Genomic DNA, 27875 nt, shown 5'->3' on the forward strand with positions numbered 1-27875 from the left:
ACCATATGCCCAAGTATTTGTAAGATGACACCCTGTCAGTCACTGAACCTCTAAATAAAAAAATGCAGACAGATTCATCCAGCAGAGAGCAAGCTTTAGTTGAAATAATTTATTTGGTTTTCTGAGCATTTAAAACCAGACTGAGCTCCAACCGAGTGATCTGTAGCAAGTGGAATGCAGCCCGGAGATCTTTACCTCCCCGTTCCAGAGAAAGAAAGAGCGAACATATACATGGAAACTATCGACAGCAAACAGAAGTATTTTTGCAGTTTTCAAATCCAAAGTCATAAGAAATGGAAACGAAACGGGACTGGAGAAGGAGCCTCGGGGAGCTCCTCTGGCAATCTCAGGAGACCTTAATTTGTGGCCCTCCACGCTGACACATTCAGACCGACCCGTGCGATGCCTTCCATAAATCTACAGACGGAGCGAGACAGTCCTGTTCTGTTGGTGCGACTCGTAGATGTTCCTCGCGAGAGATTGGACGTTTTGGTTCAGAATATATGGAACGGCAGAACTGACTGACCCGTATCGTCTTACATATCTTACAACGTATCTTACATAATACCCGTTGCTACAGCTGAACTGCGGACTGCACAGTCAGTTGGAGGTACCTCTGAAAATGTTTTGGGGGGGGGGGGGGGGGGGGGGGGTCAGAACAAGCTGCATATTTCTAGCCTGAAAGCAATTGCTGAAGGAACAGATCTGAGTTAATCTCACGGGAAGGCTCAAAGACGCAGCTCAGCTTTCATCCCACTTTAAACCTCAAAAGAAATTAGCCAAGCAGAAGAGAACAAGAGGGCTCCTGTCAAAAAAGCTCCAAACGCAGCGCTTTATTTTTTAAAGAGAGCAGGTCGGGGCAGGTTAACTGGACAAGAGAGATATGACAGGAGCACAACTTAATGTGCAACAATAAATCAACAGTTGAACGGGGAAACATTACGCGCACGGGACTATTCTGGAACGGGCAGTTATTTCAACAGTCCTGCCCTTCAAATGACACAATTTAAAAGGTAATTTTATCCTGGTTTTGAATTAATATGCCGTCCTCGCCTAACAAACGACGGCACATCACATTTGCTCCAATACGCAATAATTACAACAATCCAAATGTTACGCTGAAAAGAAAAACATTGCACAAAAACATAGAAAAGTGATAATATAATTGCAATATTTAGCCGAATGCCTGGCAACATAGAATGAAATAGCAATAAATCCATGCGTGAGCTACGAACAAAACGTATGGATAAATTGGTTGACACGTTTTTAAAGAACCAATTATTACGCATAGGCAGCAAGTAAAATAGTCAAATTCCATCATTAAAACGAAAAGGTTTTTGCAATAATAAACATCGTTTATAGATGTTTGTAACCTGAAAGAACAGCTCAGCATAATATTTAACCAAACAGTGCATTTTCAACCGCCCCATGTGTATGCTACGCAACATTTTGGGGGAAAAAACAAAAACGGTTTACTTACGCAAGAAACACGAGGAGCTCAAATTCTCTGGACAAACCAGCTACCTAACGGGAAGAATTTAAGTCGTAATCCAGATAGGAAACATCAGTCGGGAAAAGCGCTGTACTGAGTTCACGGATGGGCGCCCGCTCCTTTGAAACCGATCCGCTACAGAGCGCGCTCCTATGGACGAGCTGGAGACGACATAGAGAATTCCAGCTGTCAGTCTCCCTCTCCGTGCGTGAAAAAAGCACCAAGAAAACAAAACCTGAAACGTGACACCCGCCTGATGTCACGCTTCGATTCCGTCTAGCTAAAGATGACGGTGCTGTGCTCACTTCGCTCTCCGCTTGCGCGCAAAGACCGCAGGCAAGGCTGCACAATTTAAATAGGAAAATAACCGTTCAGAGGGAGGAAAAACCCGACGGATTCGCACCTCCTTTTCTGCACAAGTCTCTGAAAATACAACGCAAACAGGCTACTGGAATGCGAGCGCGCTCGCCTGTCAAACTGCGGTACCTTGCGGTCAGACAGGCGGCCAACCGAAACGGAGGTGAGCGGTTGAGGCAGCTCAGACGTGACCTTCACCCTAATATATCCATCCATCCAAGGCTTGGAAAGAATATTGCAACATCGGAAAACCAGGCACGTCGTTAACATGTTAATTGCTTCGAGCATTTTAGTTATCCATCTTCATCTCTTTTCCTACTGTCATCTATTTTTATACCAAAACAACTGTAAGCAAAAGAGCGCAAATTAAAAAATGACGAATAAAAAATAATAATGCAGAAGGGAAACATGCAGTAATAATAATAATAGTAATAATAACGGTCTGCCCTGAAAACTACTCCGACAGGACATATCGTTCAGCTCCAACCACAAAAGGGTTTATCAGTATTTACTCAGTGCTGTGGGATAACAAGACCCACAGGTCCAAGTTCTAAAGTCCAAAGAAGGGGTGTGTTGAACACTTCAAGAGCCCTGCTTGACAGGAGCCCTCAAAAAAATAGTGTTGGGATGGGGCGGTGATGCCCAAATGCGAGATCTTTTCATAGGGACCGAAATCCCGGGTGCCGCCCCGGTTCAGGTTGGCTATACAGAGTGTTCTAGAACATCCCCGGAGCAGCTCACCTGCGGACAGGACTGTGCCGGCGCACTAGGGGCCCAAATGCTGACGAGATAAAATTTCCCAGAAGCTCAAGCCTGCCTCTCATTTACTTTTCGGTGAGCTAACAGGACCGACCAATCAGGGACGATCACACCTCGCTGTCAGCCTGGGTCCACAGCACAGGGGCCATTTCCAAACTGCTCTCGTTCAAATACTCAGAGAACTCCTCTTCACAAAGTCAATGACCCCCTCATTACATCACCCATAAAACTGCCATTTGTTTATAAAGGATCAATGCATAAAAGCAATTCATGTATTCATGCAATTCTGAATCTGCCAGATGCAGTGTAGCGTGGTGTGAAACCTGAGATCCTGCAGCTATGCAAGCATTGTGGCCAAAAACACATTCTCCTACCACAACATATCAACGTGCATACCACCGAACCAACAGCCAAGTCTTTCAGTTTGCTAGTACTGGTATGCCAGTATTTCCACACAAAAAATGCACAAATGTAACTTGTAAAAAAGCAATAACAATAAACTTTATATTAATACACATTATATTTTAGTATCCATAAAAAATATATATGGATTGCCTTGCTTGAAATCATCGGTCCATTTAACGGTCATGCATTATGGATCAATTATGGGAGAAAAAAACTGCACGGACACAGCCTTTCTGGAAAGCTCATTTCCGTGACATTTCAGAGCTCAGACGGACTGGAGAAGACACTCGCAGACACACTGCAAATCATCTGAATTACGGCCATTTTAAAAGTCACACAACAGAGCAAATAAACACAGTACACTTAAGGGCCATGACTGTGAAATGATTGCGGAATCCAAGGCGATGGGAGGCGGGGGCGGGGGGGGGGGGGGGGGGTTTGGGCACTGCCCAATCAGGTTGGTAAGTGCCTGGGCTTACAGAGCTGGGGCTGCATTGCCCTACAGGCTCTGTGAAGTAAAAAGGGGAGGGGAGGGGAGGGGAGGGATGCCATGAGTCACTGGCTGTACTCAGGACCGCCGTTGCCAGGGCAACAGGTGAGCAGGACCCCATCGGCCATGTTTGCAAGTCCTCTCTCTGGCTGGGTGGACAAGAGGAGCGTCAGACTCGGTCCAGACACCGCAGGACAGCCCGACAGCCAATCGGAGCGCTGCTAACCGCGGACACCGCCTCCCGGCGTCGCCACGCCGACCGCTGGGAAGGAGCCAGGGGTTTAAACACAGCTCCCGCGCAGCGTGGAAGTCACGTGACAGTTACCGCCAATCAGGACGGGACACCGCCACACATGTTCACCCCTCCCACTTCAAGATCGGTCACAGCACCCACAGTCCCGCACACCGACACATTTAACCGGCACACTTAACCCAGAATAACAGGCTAAGCAGCATCACACTGGTCCAGAGGACAACCCTGTCAATCATGGGGCTTGAAGCTGTCATCGTCAGCCTTGCACTCACAGCTGCTCCACTGCAGAGGGCCCAGTCTGACTGCCACTCAAACGGGCAGCTGGGAGAGCGATGACCACACAGTGAGCAGGTAGCCTGTCAAGCAGCAGGTAGACCTGAGTTTACCAGGACGCCAATATAATCGATTATTATTATTTTTTTAAAAGCACTAACTTTTCTGCTCGTTCAACAGGTATTGATCGTCTGCCATCTCACTAAAGAAATTAGACATCTCTTGGTCACAGCTGATTGGCTGGGCCCGTCAGGGAGTCCTGGAGTCAGGAATGGGACCCGCGCTGGCTTGTCGGAGCTGGCTCTGGCTCTGCTGGCAAACGAGCGTCCGAGCCCTGTGGGCGCTAACCACTAAGAACACGGAGAGAGGAACGCGCTGATGAGACTGGCGGGGCAGGTACGAACTGTCCTCCTGTAATCAGTTCGCCATTAAGGAGCACAGCCAGACAGGCGCGCTCTCGCACGGCGATCGGTCCGACGCGGCTGCCTCCCCCGCAAGGGGTGTCGGGGAAACCAAGCAGTTCATTACGACGCTGATTAATCTATTGACCCGCACGGATTACATTTTTTTTTTTTTTTAAAAAGGCGAACGTTAATAACTCTGGGAATTGCACTGAAGATGAGTCATCGGCAGTTGGAGTGGCCTGCGGTGTTACTTTGAAAGATTCTGCCTCATCTTTTGGCGAAAACGAGACAGCCACGGGAGGGATGTTTTGTGCTACAGGGCAGCTTCTCCGAAGCTGGGACTTGTTGTGAAAAGGCGAAATGGGGTTAGAACATACAGACGTGTAATTTAGTCTCAGTTTAAAAAAAAAAAACAAGCTTTATTGGTAGGTAGGATGTTTGAGACTGAGAAGCATGCGACACTATGCAGATTTCCCATAATTCCACTGTCTCCCCACAAAGCTACTCTATGGGAGGAGCCTGGTGCCTGGTGTAAAGGTAATGACTGTTAATACTGATGGGATTCAAAGATAGATGAGATAGAAAACATTACTTATTCAAATTTCAAGCAGCACAACCCCCTCTCAAACCCTCCTCCTCCACCCCGACTATCACTCCTCAATATCACAAATACAGGCACAGGCCAATTTTCACTTTAAAGCTTAAAAATATCCTGCCGAAAAAAATGCATTTACAAAAACCACAGCTGAGAAATTAAACAAAAACTGCTCTCAGAAATTAAGACAACTACCATTCTTCCTGAAAAGGGTTTCCAGTTTCCACAGAGCATGTGCACACAAACAGAGATCTCTCATAATGTACGGAATGCAACAGGCTGAGGGGACGGGGGGGGGCAGCACACTTCGGCACCCACTGCTGAAAATAACAGGGCCTGATCCCATCTGCCTCCTGTTTAGAACCTCTGGGTTTCATAGAGCAGCAGCAAAAGAAGAACCAACTGCCATCTGCTCCGCAAAACGCCATTCCAGTGTAAACATCAAAGAGCGGTCTCAAGGTTCAACGTTTTTGAAAAGAAGCAATTGGCCCAAAGTTCATACATTTTCAGCACATCATCTTTGTCCAACCACCCCAATCAATACGAGATCCAATGACACAGAAACAGCTTTTATAGAGCACATACCCGACTTTACTTACTAGCAAGCCATCCTTGTTATTCGCGTATTGTGGCAGTGGATACACAGACAGTGCGGAGGATGATGTAATCTAATCCAGTCCAGATAAGCTTGAACCTTATCCTGTTGGAATTAAGACTAAGACTTGGGGGCTGTAGACAGAAGACTTTCTGATTTGAGAAACAAAGCAGAATTCCCGACGGATTTTCCGACGGTATTAAAGGCTGAGTTCCGAACAAACTTCCAACAATCTCCTCAAAAGGAGGAAAACATCCATGTTGGTGGGGTGGGTGGCGGGTGGGGGAGGGGGAGCATAAACTCAGAACCATATGATAGCTCAGACTCTCCCTCAGAAAGTCCTGGTCCAGCTCGGAAAGATCTGGAAAAACGCCCTAATCCCACGGCAGCTAACGAGCGTCTAATTTTCCATGTCTCTCCCCTCAGACTGTGGAACCAATGAGGGAAGCCTCCAGCTCAAAGCTCTCAGAAATTTCAGCCACATGCAGACAGTGGTCACATAGCACTGCAGCCCGTAACTATAGGCTAGGCTAGGTCGGATTACTACTGACTGGGCTAATTACACATTGTAAATTAATGGTCTATGTCTGCATTGTGCTTAATGCTCCGGGGGACAGAGAGATTGGCGATACACACGTACCCCACTGGGGCAGAAGCTGATGCCAAATAACTGAAGAACAAACTGTGATCTGTGCTCCAGTTTAGGCCCACACCAGGGCGGCCCAACCCTGAAAAAGCGCAACTCATTCAACAACAGGAGATCTCTTTGAGCTGGCTAATTAGTAGAGTCAGGCGTGCCAAATTAGGGTTGGAGTGAAAACCTGCAGGATGGTGGATCTCCAGGAACAGGATTGGGCAGCCCTGGCCTAGACCCAAAACGTAGACTGCAGTCTGCCCACAGCAGGGCCTCTACAGCCAGTGCTTCCCATTAGAGCCAGTTGTGTTCTCCACACTGCCCCCTACTGGCAGTAGTGATTGTATGCAGCACCAACTTAGTTTGGTGTTTGCTGCATCTCTACTGTAAAAGAGCAGGAATCCATTCAGACACATGGTGCGCACACACACACACACACACATACATACACACACTCACACACACACACATAAAACCCTATGGACCCCTCTGAAACAGCTTGTTCTAATATGACTGCAATGTTACAGTAACCTCTCGTGGTCCTCCCATGTGAATCATCCAGTTTAATTATTTTCACCGCGTAATGGAAAATAAAGCATTTCATAAGTGGGAATTCTCACTCATGCGTTAAAACAATAAGAAAAACAGCGACGGCAATAAATATGCATGAATAATCTCCCGGCACGGAGAGACAACGCAAACAACTCTGCCATCAAACGCTGTGGGCTGTTTATTAAAGCTGACATTAGCCTGGGACTTGAGAGAAGGACGGGCTGCTCGCACACTCGATGCCGTGTGTCAACATGGCCGCCGCTCTCGGAATGCGACTGTGAAAAACCGCAATAAAAACGGCCGGGAGAACGAAGAAAGAAAGAAAAAAAAAAAAAACAAACACAAAAAAATCCACCGACCGTTTTAAAGCAGGAATGCGGAGCTAAATAAAATAAGGCCCGCGGCCCGACTGCCCCAGCGCACGCACACGGCCACGTGCGGACGAGGAGGACGAGGAGGAGGGCGGAGTCTGTCACCGAAACCTAGGCGGCCATGTTCCTCTGCGGCCCCGTCTCCCGTACACCTACACCCCGTGTGTGCGTAAAACCCCCATTCCTCTTCTGTAGGTGAGGCTTCTGACCAGAATTTACCCTCCTCCTCCTCCTCCTGCTCGTGCGCGCGGACCCAAGCCATTCCGCATACATCAGACTAATAAAGCAATTACAGGGGAAATTTAATCGGGGGCTGTGCGCCATTAACGCCAAATAGCTTTCCTGATTTGGCACAGCAAAGGGCCATTAAAAACAGCACCAACTGAACCAACTGAGGTCCCCACAGCACCTTATAAGTTAAGGGGTCCGATCTGATAAGAGGTCAACATTTAAAATGGCTGACAATTCAAGTGACATGAAAAACAAACCACGGGCAAAAATAAAATAAAATAAAAAGACAACAGCTACGCACAGAAACTACAAATGTAAACACAGACGATTGATATTCGCTGGCAACATTTCGCTCTCGTCGAGAGGAAGTGGCAACGCACCTCGTCAGAAGATGAGAGCGAAGCTCTTTTTCTCTCCGATGCAAATGATGACAGTGATGAATCTGGCGCTGATCTCAACAGTTCAATTAACACTTCTCATCTCCACACTCATCGCCGCGACAACCCATCAAACAGCCCTGCGGCTCCAACTCCACGGCAACGGTAGAGCACCCACTGTGATGTTCCATGTCATAGGATACAGACAGTATCAGATCAGATTAGATTATCCTCCTCAAATGAAGACAGATTATGGATTAGATTATAGTTTAGATCAGATTACAGCCCTTGTATTCTTCCAACAGCTGGAAGAGTCAAACAGTGTAAGATTACAAACACACAAGACGCGTGTTACCAAAAAGCAGATTCAACACGGTGACATAAGCAAACAGCCACATTCAACAGCATTAAACAGCAGTGGGTAAATTCTGAGTATCTGCAGATTTTTGTTTAATTTTCAGAAAGGGTTGAAACTGTGTTTGGTATCCAACACCCGCTGGCCCTTCCATGCTGCATTTCTACCATGCGCCCATAAAACCGCGCGGTAAAATGCAGATTGGACACCCGCCATTACCCTGAGTATGCGACTGTAATTGAGGCCTGCTCCCTTTCTTTTTTTGGATGAAGACACATGATTTTACCACACTTTTAACTGAAGCTTTGTTTGAAAAGTGATACTCAAACTGAATTCTGTTTTGTTGAGGTTTAGCATCACAACAGTCTTTCATTCAGGCTAGTGTTGCTGCGCTAGCTATTAGCAAAAAAGCTATAACATATCAGTGACAGAGCCAGGAGAGGCACAGACAGATAAACAAACACAAACACCTCACACCACCTTCCAGTGGAAGCTCTTTTGAGTTTTGACTCCTTCTTATGGAGACGAACAGGAGAACCTTCTCATTACAAGCACTGGCTCCAGGGAGGAAGATACAAAGATAAACAAACAAACTTGCTAATAATTAAAAACCCACTGAGATGTGCTGTGGTAGTGCAGGGGCAAAATGATTGTTAAAATTGTTAAATAGCATTTTTGTAATAATAATAATACTAATAATAATGAATTTCATTTTTTTTAAAAGCAGTAAAAATAAACATTTGAAATTGTGTTTGCAACCCTCTGTGTCAGCAACAGAGGCAGAAACCATATTAATTAAACAGAACACAGGTAATAATCTCAGGAACACAGGCCCACATCCATCGCTCTTAATTCAGTTTTACTGCCGTGCGTGTGTGTGTGTGCCCATGTGCATGTGCACGTGTGTGTCGCTGGCTTGCTGTAATTAACTGTAATGCAGAAGAAGCACGACAAGTGCAGATTTTATAACGCACACAAATGCACTCACACAGGCACACACACACACACACACACACACAACCTTGTGCTTACAAGGTAATCCTTCACTGCAAATCCAGGCACAACACAGGAGATAAAGTCTAAGCAGTTTGACCTTAACGTGCAATCATTTCACAAAGTGTCCTCTGAATCTCCACAGAACTGTTTGACTTAGCCTGCATACACAGACTCACAGTCAGACAGGAACACTCACACACCTACACTCCAACAACACACAGCTGAGGTCATGTGAGCACTAGTAAGACCTGGGCAAATGTGCCCTGTGTCCACACTATAGTATACACTATAGTACTTTAAGTGGGCTGCATGGTCCTCTTTAAATCTTAATATTTGTCTTCAGTGAAAGCCCAGGAAAGAAAAGGGTTGGATGTGCCAAGCAGTAACCAACCCTGTTCCCGGAGATCTACCATCCTGTAGGTTTTCATTCCCACACCAACAAATCTTCTCCACAAGATGTCTACAATATGAAACTCAATTTATCTATCTATCCATTTCCACACACACACACAAATGTATTTACTATTTATTACATATAAATAATTTTCACTTCTGATGCGATTATCCTTGTATGTAACACGAATGTTTGTTAATAATCCCAGTCCCAACATCCTCGAATCAGTTCAGAATCAGTTCCATCATCTCAGTCCTGCCGCCAGTGGGCGGGGCCTTCCGAGACCAATCCACACCCTCTTCTGAACTCAACCAATCCTTTCTCTCCACGGAAACAGGCCACACCTCCTAAAGCACGAGCGTAACACAAATACGGCCTCTCGCCGTGCGATAGCCGACAGGCCCCGTTAGCGTAGCAGCTGCCGCGGAGTGACGGCGCTAACGAGCTAACGAGCTAACGAGCCCAATGTAAGCAGGGGGAAGCGGTGCTATTAGCAGAGGATTAGCGCGCCTGCGCTCGCAAGCCTTTCACACTGCGCTGCTGTTTCCGCTCAGCTAGCCCGGCGCTCCTGTCAGCCCGGGCGGCTTGGCTCACAGGGTTCACCTTTGCCCATCATGCAAATGACAGTTAGTGTCCGGTAGAGACCACCGGTCACAGCTGGATCCAGCTGCTTATGCGCACCAGCACCCAGATGACAAAAGGCATCAGGACAACCGCGGCGCAGACGCAGTAATTCTGCTGGTGTGCTTAGCTTATGCTAATATGCCTCCCAGTTCTAATGGAGAATGGGATCCTTTGAGGGCGTGTCTCCTGGTTCTGTAGTAATGGAGAATGTGATCCTTTAAGAACACCTCTCTCTGAAGGGAGAAGACCTAGGCTGTTTTTCCCCATTAGAGACACAAGCGGGACATCTTTCAAAGAGGGACAGGGTGTCCTAAATATCCTCAACGCAAAACCAAACAGAAACGCCTCTCACATAATGTTTTCCAACACCTCCTTAATCCTTGCTCCCAGCTCACACACACACACACACACATACACACACATACACACACACAGATTACATTACCTGACATTCCCAGGGACATACGTTTACAAAACACTTATTGATTATGAAAAATCTGACTGCTGTTATCAACCCTTATGAGGTGTGCAAGTGTTGCAGAGAAGAGGGCCCTGTGGGAGGACGTACAGTAAGCAGGACAAGCTCATCGGACAAACACAAGGCCACACAGCACCCCATTGAAGGATAAAGCTGTCAGTCACAGGGGGCCACAGTGCAGTTCAAGGCAAGTCCATGCAATATGAATAGCTAGCAGGTGTGCTGGAGGTGCCGATGACATATATTACCACTGGACCTGCACAGAATTGGTTCTCAGGTCACATACACCGTGGGAGCCTTGTAGTCATGCATTTATAAATTATGAATTTCCGTTTTTCCTGTGAAATGCATACAGTGTGGTTGAATTAATAGAACAAATGCACATGACACTAATGGTGAAGTATCAGCAAAATTCTGAAAGAAACACAAAGCAGACATCACGGGTAAGAAGGAAAATTCTTCAATCTACCTCAACCCTTCTGACAGTTATAAAAAAATAGCTTGGTCGTTCACTGATTCCTACCAGTAACACCTAGCGCACATCTAATGGGATTTAACATCATTTTGTACACTACAAATAAAGTAATGCAACACTGCCCTCTGTTGGCTGTAAGGCACAACCACAAGTAAGCCCAAAGCCATATCCAGGGCCAACAGATGCAGCTCAGAGCCTTTCCAAAAGCCTGTCTGATCACTGCACTTTGACTGGCAAATTTTCCCATTTTTAGACCTCTCCACAATTTGGAAGCAACAGTTGGAGAGCTTAGAATCACACTTCAAATCTGAGAGCTGAGAAGTCTATCATAACACACTTTTTAAACACACTAAGGTCAAAAACAAGCTAAACAGAAACAATGGTGGGATTTGACAATTCTAAAGCTTGATATCTCAAAACTACACTAAGTCACTAATTCCTCCAGTACACACCTGTGAGCCAGGTACTGTTTTCCACACAGCTAATTACAGTGTCAGCTGGAGGATAGACGCACCTTTTACACAGGTAACCGATGGCAACCTGCAGGTGGCTCGAGTGTGATTACTCAGTGGCAACTTAGGGAAACACAGTCAATGGGACAGTAAGCCTTCCCTATCCCTGCAGCACAAAGACCAGCATTCCACACCATGGTGTATCCCCTTGTGGCTCCTGGTCAAAGTCGACCCAAAACAGAGAGACATTTGCACACTGTGCTACTGCTACGCCAGCAGGGAAGGGAAATAAATTGAATAACAAATGGAATATACAAAATACACAGTATTTACGGTCTGCTCAGGGCTGTCTCGAAATTATAGAGGCCCCCTTTTGAGTTATATCCTACCCAGGCACAGGGGGTGGGGAGGAGTAGTGGACTGAAGCCGAGGGGGAGGGGGGGGGGTGTTACAATTGAGGATTGCGAGGACCCCTCCAGACACATGGGGCCCTAGGCAGTCGCCTACATTAATAACCAGCCCTGAGTCTGCTTTATGGCCGATGAGGCAGAGTGCACACACTAGAATAAGTCATACGCAGGTTATATGGAGAGAGCTCAGACCTCCGGGGAGTCCCGAGCAGCTGACCCCTGACCTTCACCTGACCCCTGACCTTCACCTGTGTCTGACTTCACGGACGTGGGAAAGCGGACCTGCAGAGAGCAGTCTTACGTCTTCCTTTCATTCTGCTTCTGTCACGGCCAGCCTCGGGGGGCGGGGGGGGGGGTGGCGGGGGGGCATGTCTAACGCTTCCTGAAACACAAGCACCATGAAATAACCTACCTCAAATTTAATATCACACAGAGCTGCTTCACCTCACCGGGGCTGCTGATGTCTGACAGAGGGGATGTTTGCAAAGAGGGTAACACAAAAAGATGTATAACCCATTCAGTGCCAAACGGACTAAGGCAGGACTAAATAATATTATAATAGTATTATCGCTACTAATACATTAAGTAGAAATATGCCAGCTAGGATTCAAACGTGGGCCTCCCAGTCCCCTGCACACAGACTATCCAACCGCCATGGGGTCGGATCACCTTCTGTCCCCAAACGGATTTCACATTCTTGTGCGGTGCCGTGACTCTCAAAATCTATACCTCCTCCAGCCCCTGTGCAACACATGACTACATAGATCTTGACTTGTGTTCAAGTGCCGTTGACATAAGTTGCAACAGTTGCTTGTATAACTACTGCACTGGATCATATACACACACACACACACACGCACGCACACACGCACGCAAGCACGCACAAACACAGAGTACACTTTTGCGAATACACCCACACCGTAACCAGCGCGTAGTGAATTTGCATTTCATAAACTCTCCGTGTCGTTGAAGAAATACGCACGGCCAGCTGTTTAAAACACTAAGAAAGAAGACACAGCGCATATTTTGGGAGGAGAGGACAGACGAGCGGGCTGCACTTCCTGCTGACGAACGCGTGAGAGCGCGGCGTCGAGTCGGATCAGCGAACCAGCAGAGGGCTCCCAGAGGAAACCGACGGGGCAGAGAGAGGCGACGCTTCCGTCCCACAATCCTCGGCGGCCAGCTGAGCATCCCGCCAAGCAGAGCATCGTTCATCGCTAACTGCTTTCTGCACGGCAACAAAAAAACTATTTGGGCTGGATGTAAAAAATAAAAAAAAAGAACAAAAAAACATTTTTTAAATTCACTTTGCAACTTCATTAACATTCTTAGGATTGAGCTCAATAAAAAGGAAAATGCTGTGCAAAACAGATGCAATGTCTATCTGACAAAACGATGCTTTAAAAAAAAAACAATGACACACGATACTTCAAGGAACATAATATTTCAGCATAACGAGAAAGCAGAAACTCAGCTAAAAGATGCGCTGGGAGTGTTCCACTCGGCAGACAGGCCCCGTCGAGTTGCGGAAATGAAGGACCTGGCTCAGAAGACTCTGTGAGAAGCAGCAGCGCTCCCTCTCCACACCCACAGCCAGCCGTAATACGAAGCCTGTCCAAACACTTCCGCACGCCGTATATTCCTCTCGGCCTCGGTGGAAGAGTTATCGCCTCCGCACAGCTCTCCACAGCCAGTTGGCACGGCGTTGCCGGGGGAAACGAGCGCCCAGGGTCTTACGGTGAGAAGGACTCTCCTTCCCTCACCCCTGCGAGCCGTGTCCACGGTTACCCCCGTCACATTCCTCTCTCTGCTGGAGGGAGGCGAGGGTACACATTTACTTACCCCAAAACACACAGTCATCAATCACCTCGCAGGGCCCACAGACGCCCCTCTCTTCCTGACCCTAATGAAGGCGAGGTCAGAGGGCAAAGGTCACCAGGACACCGCGAGGCCCGCTGCGACTCCAGACGCCTCTGCGCTTTACGCCCGGAGAAAGGGATTGTGGGGGCATTGCACCGCGTCACTCGCACCTCTCCGTAAAACGGCGCGGCTTTTCCCGAAACGTCCCCCTCAGGAGACCCTCGGACACGGGACAGCGACCCGCCAAGCCTTTCCTGATTAAAATGTGCGACAGCAGCTGCGCCGCAGCCCCGCCGCATGGCCTTCTGGGTAGCGGGAGAGCTTCGGTCTCGCGCCCGCGTCCGCAGGGGGGGGGCGGGCATTCGTAACACTCCCAGCAAGAGAGCGCCCGGGCAATTCGGAAGGCGGCCCGTTCACACAGGCCCCGTCTCAGACCCACCGCTCTCTAAATCACCTGGATGAGCTCGTCCCGCTCCCTGCAGCCCAGTATATCAGCCCATCCGCACGCCGTAAACATCCGTGAATCACGACACCCTTACACACACCCGGCCGCAAGGACCTCGCCCAAGAACACACGCCCCGCCCGACACGGCGTCCAACAGCGAATAAATCTGAGAAATAAAACGCAGAAAGATTCACAAAGAACCGCACATTATTATATATATATTTTACGAGCACTGGCGTTTATTTATTTTATAAAATGTAAAAGTCACCTTGAGGCAATAGAACATTCTGAGCATCCTCCAACTATATCAGACCGGCAGTTTCGCAGTGTAATCCCGCAGCAGCTATAGCACAACTGATCCCTCACTAGTTACGACCGTGTCATTATGTGGCACGAGATGTACATGCTGTAGGTGGTGCACTGCCAAAGGTGACCCAACCTTCAACCATGTACAACTTCAAACAGAAACACGGACACGAACAAAAGCTATTCCCAGCACCACCAAAGGAACAGCACATGCACACGCACACACACACACACACACACACACGCACATGCACACAAACAGTTGTTTTGCATTGAAAATAAAAGAGACAGACTGCACTCGCGTCTACCACTCACGTTAATGACAAAACAATTACTGTTTAACAACGCAAAACAGTTTCTGCCACATTGCGAAGAAATCACGCGTTAAAATTCAATGTCTCATTTGTTTTCGGCTGTTTGCGTTGCGGGTCCCACTGCTGTTCTCTCATACAGCGCCATTAGTCCTGCAGGCTAAAAATATGGGAAACAAAGCAAACACTCGAGTCATCAGAACTGCAGGCTGACTTCACAGAGAGTGTCCAGCACCCCGCTCTTACAGTAACCAGTAGAACAGTTAGGTTTTTTGGAATGTTTTTTGAATTTTTGAATTCAAAGTCAGTGTTCCAGAAGTCCGTTGCTTTCAGTTACCAGTAGTGGCTGTTGACCATCAGCATCAGACTGTTCAGTTACACATATTTGTGAATATTTAAAAGGGAACCAAAAGCCTTCTCAGGGAAATAATGCACAGCTGACTCCACAGCCACAGTAGCCTTTTGCATGTGTATGAATTGGACCTGTGGTTACAGGTTTTAGGTTTCCGGTAAGGGCGCAAGTGTGTGAATGTATTTGGAATGAATGAACTAAGGTGAAGTGTTTAGTCAGTCAACGAGAAAGGGAGGATTTATGAATGTGCAGCTGGTCCTACCAAACATCTACCCTCTTATCTCCTCACACAGCTGGTGAATGTCCTATAAAACTAATGTCTACTCATTTCTACACAGGTAAAAAAAATGTGTCTGTTCTGCAGGTATCCACAATGCTCACATTTACCACACATATATACAGTTCTCTTCACACACAAACACTCGCACAATAACACACATACATGCATATACACTCACACACACAACACAAACAGGCATACACACGCAGAGACATGAGAAAGCGGTCAAACATCCGTGCGAGCGCCCGCTCACCCACACACAGACACGGCGAATGCCTGTGCTAATTACTCCTGACACGGCAGAACTGGCTCACGAGCGTGTCTAATAATGTCTCTTCCATTTTCATTTAAAATGGATGCCCCGAATTTACACGCCTCTCATGAAAATGCATTAGTGTTATGAATTAAGCAATGAAATTCCCCATCACACCCCAACACCCCCCCCCCCCACCCCCCACCCCCCACCCCCCCTGGCCGCCATCCCTTATCCCTTGTGACCCATCGCTGCTCTCCAGAAAATTCCATGCGTGGCATGCTGATGAGTTCGGAGAGCTCTCCCATGGCCTGAAACCGCGCTCAAGCTTCGATCGCATCACAGAATAAGACAATGTGAGAATGGCTTTCTCTCACCAATCTGGAATGGCTCGTCATACATAGCAGCAGTGAGTGCTGATATTTATGACAGTAAGGGGGGGGGGGGGCATTAATGCCACTAGTAATGAATGACAGAATGAGTGTAGGGAGAGGTCAGGGAGAAAAGTCAAAGCAATACACCCAGAAAACACAAAATCACATGAAAGACTGTACTTAACTGTGCACTTACTGCTTTAAGAAGAGCGCCCTCCCCCCCCAAATCACCCACACGGAAGCACGAGCCAAACGGTTTAGAGCAATTACCCTAAGTAGCAGAGTGCACCCATAGCAGCCCAGCCACCGGGCTAGCAGCACTCTACAGCAGCAATAAGGTGGAAAACCTCATCAGTTTAATGGAACACACCCCCCCCACCCTGCACGCGCACACACACGCTCACGCACACACACACACATGTGCGTGCATGCACGCACACACACACAGACACACACATACATGAATGCACATGCACACACAGGCGCACACACAGGTACACATAAACACTCTCACACACAGACACATACACGTACACACACACACACACACGCAGATAACACTCACACGTGAGTACTCATGCAGGCACACGTGAGCACACACACACACACACACACGCAGGGCCAGCAGAGTCTGGTCACAGGGGAGGACAGGAGAAATAAAATTCACCAAAGGGCAGTAAATCTCCACGGTCCTCCTGCCTGTTAACAGCTCACCACCGGGCATCCGCAGCCCCTGCACATCAATCCAGCGCGATCTCTAACAGAGACACCCCGTCCCCTCTGTGCACATGCCTGCCTGTCTCTGCTCAAGCCTGCCTGACACAGAGGAACCAAAACACAGAACACCATAGAGATAAAACTCAATTAACAGAATTAATGCGAAAGGAACAATTACAATTCCGGGCTTCTGATACTACGGTGAAAACTCTGTGGTGATATAATTCCTGTAACCGAGCTGTGTGTTAGAGAGATGGGAGACAGATGACATGTTCACTGTCAAGCGAGTCCCCTGGCTGTTCCCACACGTGAGTTAAACACCAGACCAGAGAGACACGCTACATGCTCACCATTGCTGTGCATTAAGCAATAGCCAGCAAGGAATAGGGTAAGTATACAGCGATGATATAAATACATATAATAATACACTTCCTATTGGCATACACATCAAATACACATCAAATAAAACAATGTATTATAACCTGCACCGCACTAGAAAGTACACCCGAGAGAGAGAGAGCGCGAGAGAGAGAGACTGTCCTTGGGATAAGTTGGTTTATGCTGCTGTTTTATGGTTATTGTTTTTGTCATTATTACAGTTTTATTTTATTTGGTAAACTCCCCCTCCCCTTGCCATATTACCATTCTTGTTATTGAACGTGCTGTCACAACTGTTTATGTGCGTTGGCAACACACCACCAGGCATTTGCTATGCCAAGCAAAACAGACACAGAGGACGAAACTCAGCTTTCAGATCTTTTTTTTCTGTTCAAATAGAGTTTTCAAGGTGGTTTCGTGTGGGAAGGGAGGGGAGGCTTTTCCTTCGTTTTTATTTATGAAGTTCTGCTGAAGTTATTGAGTTTTAATTAATTCCTGCTTTTGTAGCGTAATCTCTTGTCATGTATTTAAAGCATCTTTTAGTTTGTGAATGAGAGATGGAAGAGAGGGAGAGATAAGACAGGCAGACAGATGGATGGACGGACAGACATACAGACAGATAAACAGACAGACAGACAGACAGACAGACAGACAGACAGACAGGCAAGCAGGCAGGCAGGCAGACAGACAGACAGACAGACAGACAGGCAAGCAGGCAGGCAGACAGACAGACAGCCAGATAAACAGACAGACAGACAGAACTGCAACTCCGTTAAACTCTGTAAATACTGCAAATCAAGCTGCAAGGCGTGTCTGGGCTGCACAGAACCCGCGGGGTCCTGAACGTCAGAGACAAGCAGGTGCACACAGGATGTGAAGAGCCATTAAACAGAAGAGGAGCGGCTGGGCTTCACTGGGCTGAACCAGCCTAGGAGCACTGAGGCACATGCACACTGCCACCAGCTGTGTGTCTACACCACACCACCGCTGGCTTCATCAAACACACGTGCGCTGCGTAATCTCCAGCGCCTAGGGCACAATACCATCACACTGAACAATTATCAAAAGACACGCATTCACTTGCACGGCCAACATAGGGAAGACCCAAGATTTTTAAAAATAAAATGAAAAAAAAAAAAAACTGCAAAAGTTAGAGTACTTGGAACATACTTTCAAAACACACAGTCTGTCTTTAGACTCCGTTTCACTCTGTACCTTAACACACACACACACACACATACACACACGCACACGCACACGCACACGCACACGCGCACGCACGCACGCACGCACGCACGCACGCACGCACGCACGCACGCACGCACGCACGCACGCACGCACGCACACACACACACACACACGCACGCAGACACACACACACACACACACCTCACGGCCTCTGAGCTCAGCCTTCAGCGCGGTAATTACCTGCCGTTTCCCCACAGTGTGCGGCTAATCGGGCCGGTACTGAAAGCACGCTGCTTAATGAGCCTGGAAGAGCACACCTCCTGCCCGCAGAGTCTCCGCCAGCCAGGGCCGTCCTCACACGCAAACCTCACTTCTCCACAAAGTGAGGAGGGCCTGGCTCTGTTTGGGGGGCTACCACACTGGGCTCCCTCGCCCTCTCTCCCGGTGCAGAGATCCCTATGCCGCATCACACAGTCCTTAAATTTCTCTGTGGCCAGATGGGAGCGGGGAAAGTAAATATATTATTTATTTGACATTATTTATTTGCTCAGCAAATTTTCCTAGAGTTTCCTAATTTCCATCTTAGACGTTATAAATGTGTGCGGCAGGATATTACTGTAACTGTGGCAGCTAAGTGCCTTGCTTAATGGGAAGCAGTTCTTCTCCCGAGATTTAAACCTGCAACCTTGCAATTATAATTCCGGTTCACTGACCAGGTACGTTTTCTGCCAATCCCAGCTCTGTTGAGTCTGCTGTGACTGGCTCGGACATGGGGCCGTATCCAGAGGGACAGAGGATCAGGCCCCAGCCGTGAGTTGATGAGGATCACCTCCTGCTACAGCCGTGACTCAGAGGACCAGCTAATCAGGGGCGACTCAAAGGATCAGCTCAAACAGCCTTGACTCCGAAGATCAGCTCGATGATCTGTGACTGTGAGGATCAGCTCCAGCATCTGTGAATGTGAGGATCAGCTCAAACAGTCTTGACATAGATCAGCTCAAACAGCCATGACTCAGAGGACCAGCTCAATCAGCAGTGACTCTAAGGATCAGCTCAAACAGCAGTGACTCTAAGGATCAGCTCAAACACATATTTGCCTAAATTAATTGAACCCTTCAAACAATGGTTTGCTCCCATAATTGCTACAACCCACACCACAGTTTAGACAGTGATTAGAGCCTGTGGTTTACGGCAACCAGATTTTATGTCCCATAATTCACTCCTCCAGTGGCAAAATGCCAATACATCCTCTTCATCTAGCCACACTGAGAGCTAACATTTACTAGCGCTCCACGCTAGTGCACCTTAATCATGTTAATTAGTTTATCGTTACCAATTATTCGCAAAAGTTAGAAGCTAATTAACTCATTCTAATACATAATTGTCCATTTTGTTCACTAGTTTTCATAATGTCATTAAAAATGTCATTTGAAGGGTCCACAGAGTCAGCAACAGTGGTCTCATTACACTCGCATTGCAGGCCATCCATCTTAGCGGAGAAACAACAACAGGCCCCTACAGTCAAGAAAGCTCTCCTCCCAATCAATTGCACACCTGTAGGGACCTGCAGGAAGAATATTCTTCCAAATGATGTCAATCGATACCAAATCACATTTTTTGTGTGTCAGTCAGAAACATAGAATCTGTCTGCTTCCAGTGCCAATTAACTTTTTCAAAAGAAAGCCTTCTTTTGAAAAAGAACAGCAGGCAGCTTCCTGGAAAGGGGAGTCATGTTAATTTTAGCACTAATGATCATTCTAATTGCAACAACACCAATGGCCACCATTGGCCAGGTTGGTTAATCACATTTATATTACTGAAGATTAACTATGAATCCCTAGAAATACCAGCACTGTAATATAGCACTGTCATATTAATTGCAGCTGGACCACTGTTCGAGAGAAACTATTCAATTATTTCTGGGGGAAGCAAGAAGCCTCGCCAATCAGAACAGAACTCATTCCAATGTTGATTGCTTTTTTTGTATTGTGAACAACGAAAAATAATAGATAATAATTCCTTACTTATATGTAGTGGCTGATGGTGTCATAGGCAAGAACACACAACAGCAAACTAAAGACGAACAACCAGAGATATTAATGATATTGTTTTTCAAATTTTCATCTGGTACGATTGCAGGTATTTCTTCAGCCTGACTCAGCCGGTACCACCAAATAATGTAGGAGACTTCAAGAGATCTCCGGATCCTGGGATGGCCTGGGATAATGACTTCTGAATGCTTACAGAACAGTAGCATTCAAACCTGGTAAAAACTCATTTGGGCCTTACACTGCTGGGGAAATAATCTAATACATTTTTTATTCTCACTTCTCATACAGTGTCTCATGCAGTTACACAAGACCACAGGCTATGTTCCACAAATCACCACGTCAACACAGTTTTGGTCAATTACCAGGAATAATTAATGCGGAGACTGCAATTAACGTCTGCGACGGAAAAAATCACAGCCGTTACTCACGCACACCGACAAACAAAATTATCAGCCGAGGCAGCAAACTGAAATTGGGCAAAGCTAGCCGCGGGGCACTAGCCGTTTCCGTGGGAACGCTCGCGCACACCGGCACAGGGGAAATGGGAAGGCCCAGTTCCACTGACCGCTCACTCCGTTTCCTTTAAGAGTGGCCAGGCCAGGAAGCATATGCTGGAAACGGCGGTAATTCAACCGCCAAAACAGGGCCTCACGCCCTCCTGCAAGCTGTCTGCACCCCCTCCCCCCACCCCTGCACCCTGCCCCCCCCACCCACCCCCACCTGGAGGCAAAAACCATCAGTTTCCTCCCCCCACTCAAATGATCATCACATTAGGGGACCTGGCATTTGGACAGGGCAGGTGTTGAAGGGGTGACCTCCTACCTGCCCTCTCCTGGACTCTCCTGGATTTCACAGTGCGTCTTTCATCACCGCCAGTCAATTCTGCTTATTTCAGAATAAAGGATGCCCCCCCCCTCGCCCCCCTCCTCCTCTCCTCTCTCTGTCTCAATTTGCCAGTTCACTTGGCCATATTGGCATTCTAAGAGCATACATACGTTGCCAAAAGGTATGCGGTCTGAAATATCGCACTAATAACCACAAAGGCACAGAGAAAATGGCCCTTGCTTTCTTTTCATTATGATCCCCCAGGTTTCAGCGACTTTCGGTTCGCACAGAGGGATATCGCTGCTTGGTGAATTAATATTCCCACATAGCATTATGGTCATTGTACAGAATTAATCTCTCACCTCTCTCTCTCTCTCTCTCTCTCTCTCTCTCTGTGAGACAAACTGTTCAGAGAGAGACACGTAGGTGTCACTCAGTGGAATCCAGCTCCATAAAAGGTGTGCAAGCGCTCGGTGAATCCAGCCGCACACGGTCTCTCCAGACCTCATTTTCTCACGGATTCGACTCCGGGCACCGTTGAAATGATTAAAAGGCACGTGAGGAGCACGGCCGACCTTTCCACCAGCGGCTCTGAGCGGAGAGAACGAGCCGGCCTTCGTGTTTCTGAAAGGTGTCCGTCAATCCCCGAGCGATGTGCGGCGGGGCGGCTATTAGGGGGTATCTGAAATGCCTCTCTGGAATCACATAAGTCTCTGACAACAGGCTGTCACTACCAGCTCATATGTCAAAGCCGCTCCCTCCCTCTCTCCCTCCCTCCCTCCCTCCTTCCCTCCTTTCCTCTCTCCCTTTTTCTCTCACAGACAGACTGTAACTTCCCCCCAAAATAATGGTGTCTCCTTCAAACATCTTTTATAAGCTACAGTAGATGCTTCCACCATCATTTTCTCAAATTGAGGGCAAGCAGCCTTTAAATACTTTAACCCTTTAGACGCTATTCAATGTCCGGCACGTTACTGCCCGTTTTAAAAATATATTATTTAAAATACTTAAAAGACTATTCTTCCCTCCCGTGACTACATGATGGCCAGTAACAGGTTTTACTGAAAATTCTCAGACGTATCTACGAGCTTTTCAAATCTCACAAGCATCTAGTCACAAGGGGTTGATATAATTATTTGACCCAAGCGTGACCATTAGTATTATTATCCCCGCTGAAATTCATTGGCTTCCACGCCACCCTTACTGTATTTAATTATGTTTACAGCTGAGGATCCGATGCAGACAATCCATTCAAGCTCATTCGCTGTACGCCACCGCTACCAATTTGCCCTGGAATGAAAATATGTAGCACTTAATGCTACGATTCATTAAAGGCCCTGAAGTTAATTAAGGTTCGACAAAACTCCTGTAAGTGTCCTGGCAAATGATTTCATTAGTAGTTAAGATTCGATCCTCTTCCCTCAACGCCCAATCAGCGCAGTGGTACGGGAGGAGGAAAGATTATCCATTAATCATCCTAAACGCAGCACGGGCCTATGATCTGTGGAAGTGGGGGGGTTGGGGGGTTGGGGGGTTGGGGCAGGGCGGGGTGGGAGGGGTATGGTTATGCTTCATAAACTGTTTATTTTACAGCATTCCCCAGCAGCGCTCATTATAATAAGTGGTGAGATGCATAGCATTTCTGGAGGCACCCAGGCACACCTACATATGCACACACACACACACACACACACACACGTCGCACACACACACACACCCACACATGCCACACACAGGTGTATGCAAGCAAACACAAACACACACAGGCACACACACACACACACACACACACACACACACACACATTCAGCATTCAGAAGGTTTCGAAGTTCTGTAATTCTGATCCTCTGGTATATATGTTTCTATAGTTCTCACTACACGGCACATTTATGACAGGATCCGTCAGAATTTTTCAATAAAGTTCACTAGACACAGACTAATGAATGCAACACTGTCGTGCAGAAACTGAGACGCTCAGACCACATCTAATAATGTGAAATTAAACTTCACCAGTAGCATGAGGCTGCTGCTGCTTCTGCTGCTATCTGGAAGATCAGATGGGCTGTTACTTCATCACATAATAGCATACAGGAGAACTGTCTCACACACACACACACACAGACACACATGCACGCAGACACACACATGTACACGCACACACGCACACAGACACAGACACACACACATACACACACAAGGCAGTGTATGGTGCACTCCTGTACTGATTTAAGGCCTACCCTGTCTGTGTTTGTGAAGTCTGGGGGATGGTTTGGTGTTTATGGCAGTCTGCAGCTGAAGCCCTTACATTGGTGAATGGTTGAATATGATGCATTAACATGGGAATAAAAGGCTGTATTAAAATGCTTTCGGTGGACTGTCTACTTCTACAAACACACAAGCAGGAAAAGTAACACTTCATTAACAAATGGCGTAAATCCCCCTTTTGTAGGAAAGATGAATTATTGTGTGTATGCTGCAAATAGCCGGAAGAGCTGGGCAGATCCATCTGGTTTGGGATTAAATTCCATCGTTTATGACCATAAACGTCAAGCATGCCAGGTAGGGCGAACACAGTTTGGTGAGGGTCAACTGACACTGACACTGCATCTCTCTTACCTCGAGGTCAAAGCAACCATCGCCCCACGGGGCACCGATGGATGTGCTGGAATGCTGTCATGGGGGAGAAATGTGCCGAAACCTCAAGAAAAGGAAAGTGTTCTAACTGCACCTGAGCGCTAAGGACACATGTTCCAGTGAGAGAGGGAGGAGAAGTGCAGCCAACCTGGACCCAACTCCGCTTACGTACCTTGAAACGGTGCCTGTCCACAAAGTTTAAAAATAACCATTTCTCAAGGGGGGGACATGAACATTTCCCAAAAGACGCACGGCGGGAGCGGGGCGACGGAGGGGGGCGACGGAGGGGGGGGGGGGGGGGGGGTGACACAGACAGAGATAAGATAGAACTGAAACGAGCCTCAAAGCTCAGCGGCTCTGCGATTCCAACTCACTTAATGAAGCATCGCGCGCCCTCGAACGTGTAGCCTTCCTCCCATCCAGGTGGCAAATCTACGTTGGGGAAGGGAAGCAAAATGACAAAAAAAAAATCAACAATTATGTCAGTAAATAAGTGCATGAGCGCCGATAAGGACAACGGGGACGCAGTCCCGAGCGTCAGTGATGTAGATGAAAAACACGCATGTCGCTCTGCAGAAACTGCCGCTGGGTTGCTCTGGAATCTCTGTTATCTGCAGCAGAATATTTAACTGGTGACCGACCGCGCTATTTCCATGCAAGCCTAGAATCTCCATGCCCAGTAGTACGACGAGACGGTGCAGACCACGAGTACATAGTACCGTGTTAATTCGTATCAATTGCCCTGCTGTCCTTTCGTAGTACTATTTGTTCCACAATCTCACGGTCAGCGAACGAAGTTCTTCTACCCGCTCCATTCGCCGTGCTGTAGCGCAGACTATTCTAATACACCCGATTTGTTATTTCTGTTTGCTAAACCAGCGGTTTCCTTTGAACCGCCAGGACACATGCTAGCATTTAAGCGGAGGCTCGTATCGCTCCATCTTGACGCAGTTTTGATACTAAACTATCACTGATGTTTATCAATCAATGGACTGACTAGAAACATGCACGCGTTACGGAGCAGGGGCATGGGTGGTCAATAATAGGAAAACAGAATAGCAGGGTTATACCTAGAGGTTAACAACCTGTTCTAAACCTCGCGGATACATTTCAGGTTTGTTACTGAAAGGCATAATATGACAATGGTACTGCTTAACACTTACATATCTACTTTGGCATAAAATAACTTCAAATCGGGAGTCTAAATAGTCACAAAGGGGAACTTCTAACGACTTCGTCTTTAAGCTCTCCAAATTAATTATTTTTCCTAAGTTCACCCACGAGCTTGCGAAAATATCGCAAATAAACGTCGGGGTTGTTGCAGCATTTCACATTTTCTTGCGTGTCAGAGCTCCGCGAGCAACACTGCTCGGCAAATCTATGCCATTCAAATGTTTGCAGTGCTACGGTGTAGACAGCCCATAACAAATGTCAAGTGCAGTCCAACACGCAATGGACGAGCTGGAAGGGGTGGAAGCATTTACCTGGAGTTTTCCTATGGCCAGTAATAACGGCCTCACCAGTGACTGGATGCAACCAGGTTGTGCTCTTTGCTTCTTCACTGTTGACAAGAAATGGAAAAGGTGAAAAATGTAAAACAGTGCGAGTTCAATATTCGCGACGAGACAAGGCAAATGTATCCAAGGGCTGTATCCATTTGATATTTACTTGATGAAGAAGACGCGTCCGTCCCGCGTTACCCCGTAAGTCCAAAAAGATGGGATGCAAGACAGCCAGTCGGGGTTTAGATCCGCCGCCATGTCTGGCAATCTACCCAAGATTGGAGCGCGCGCCTCCGCTCGAGTTGCGCGCACACTGAAGCTGTCAACTGGGTCTGAGAACGAGCAGAGCGCAGCGAACCTCTGGGGGGCGGGAGCGTGCTTGTGAATCTCCCTAAAATTCGTTCTGTCGCTCCAAGCCAGCTCCCGGGGTCTACATTGTAAAACATTTTGCTCTCAAACAATTAAAGCAAAGACATTTATCGGAAGCGAAACCAAAAATATATATATATTTTTTCGAATATGTGGTTCCAAATTTGGAGAATGAAAGCCACATCTCAAGTTAAGAGTTTAAATGTACCTCCATAAATCAACTGTTTTATTTATGTAGACTTTCGTATTGCATTTCTATTAGATGCTAGTCAATAAGAAGGATGCTGACAGTAAAAGGGGGCCAAATACAAGTATTTATAGTTTTGCGTGGAAAGCTGCCCATAAATTCAAATTCTCGGGCTTTGATTCCAAGGGTAAAAGAAGAGTAGCCTAGTAAAATCCAACAAAGACATCAAATAAAGCAGTTACATTCACCTGATTAGTGGCAGTCCCTGCGAAAGAGAGGATCTAATTTATATCGCGTTGTTTTACATGCTTTAATACCGCAAGACACTTAAATATTAATCCTTCGTCGTGATCAGAGCGAATTACAGGGATGCGCATTTATGTGCCGTGAATTATTAATACACGCGTCCTTCAGATTTATTCGAGCCAACATTTTGAAGAAATTCCTGTATGTGCACTTCAAACCTCCCGCTGTCAGCCTCGGTACTGCATCCCCCCGTATAATGTGTGGATTACAAATATACCTGTCATAATTCATATTGGAGGTATGGCTGTGGAAATAGATGGAACGTAGACGCCGGTCCCGGGTCAAGTCCTATGTTGGAAATATTTTTTAGTCCTTTAGACACAAGGAGATTGCTGTCAGTTTTAAGAAAAACATATTTTCAGAAATATTCATAACAAAATTGTTCCTCATACGTCTTTCAGTGTAGTTTAATGATTCTCGTGGCTCTCCAGGAGTGTTGCCAGAATGTATTGTCAAAATAAAGTATTTTAAATAATTATTTGAGAAATAGAAATAGTTTTGTTCTGAATACTGGTGAAAATGTGTGCTTCTTTTTATCTGACAGCAATCTGTGGAAATTTTACTGAGCTCTGAAGGGTTAAAGTGTTTCAAATAAATTATCTGACTCCAAAGCCTAGGGCTTTGCTCATAATGTTCTACTGCAGATACCTGCTTAAAAGCTGAAACTTTCTAACCGTGTTTTAGGAGCTGGCCGTTAGGGAATGTGTTTCTGCTTGTCTACTTTACACGGAAGACACATTATAAGATCTTTGAGCTTACGCGCAATTCCCACGAAAAGTCATTCCTATTGAATTCTGCATAGGTACAATATGTATGTGTGTACACCTGTGAATGTACACATGCACGTGTGTGTGTGTGTGTGTGAGTGTGTGTTTGCATGTTTAGGTTTGAAGCTGTCACGGTCGATACAGAAAACAAGCATAGCAATGGCGGAATCTTCACTGGCTTGTTACTGGTGCTTCCCTGGCTCATGGCTGGCTCATCATTTTCTCATCGATGGCTCCCTGTTTGCTCATTATAATCTCATCACTGCTCATCACGCGAGCCAGACCAGAGTGATTGCTTTTTCTCAGATTGCGGTAATAATGTCCGCGAGTGTGTTTGGCTCCGCGGTTTCACAGGCACGGTGAAGACGCCATGTAAGGAATGCTAATGAGGGGCCCGGTCCACTCTGCTCCTCACCTGCTGTGCGCACGGACCGCGCGGCAGCCTCCTGTGATGTCATCATCAGAGTTATCCATGAAACGGGCTGCGCTGCTTAAAATAGATATAGAAATTAATTCCTGCGAGATGGCAATACACAAACACACACACAAACAAACACGCATGCACACGCGCGCACACACACACACACCTCATACCTAAAGGTGTTCTATGAAAAAATAAAACTCAGGTTAGTTTATAGTTTCTGGTTGAACACTCCAAGCACTTCACATAGATCTGTGCATGTGTGTGTCTGTGCATTTGTGAGTGCGTGCATGTGTGTGCGTGTGCCTATGTGTGTGCTTGTGTGTATTTGTGTACGTGCGTGCGCACGAGCGTGTGTGTATTTGCATGTGTGTGTG

General features: G+C 47.0%; 1 protein-coding gene across 9 annotated transcripts in view; it reads right to left on the reverse strand.

The window, feature by feature from the left end:
• Window positions 1–27564, reverse strand: part of LOC118219103 (pleckstrin homology domain-containing family A member 5-like) — a 66192-nt gene extending 38628 nt beyond the window's left edge. For 6 of the 9 annotated variants that reach the window (XM_035401997.1, XM_035401996.1, XM_035401993.1 and 3 more), the window contains exons 1-3: window positions 25615–25771; window positions 25431–25507; window positions 24321–24378 (exon numbers count right to left, since the gene is read on the reverse strand). In XM_035401997.1, coding sequence (XP_035257888.1) covers window positions 24321–24378; window positions 25431–25507; window positions 25615–25706 — 227 coding nt within the window. In that variant the 5' untranslated portion in view covers window positions 25707–25771. Of the gene's footprint in view, window positions 1–1480; window positions 1955–24320; window positions 24379–25430; window positions 25508–25614; window positions 25773–27492 lie in introns of those variants that run through there. The other 3 variants (XM_035401992.1, XM_035401994.1, XM_035401998.1) reach the window with 3 other exon arrangements.
• Between the last annotated feature and the right edge of the window lie 311 nt (window positions 27565–27875).

This window comes from Anguilla anguilla, chromosome 19 (assembly GCF_013347855.1).
Source record: "Anguilla anguilla isolate fAngAng1 chromosome 19, fAngAng1.pri, whole genome shotgun sequence".
NCBI classification, from domain to species: Eukaryota; Metazoa; Chordata; class Actinopteri; order Anguilliformes; family Anguillidae; genus Anguilla; species Anguilla anguilla.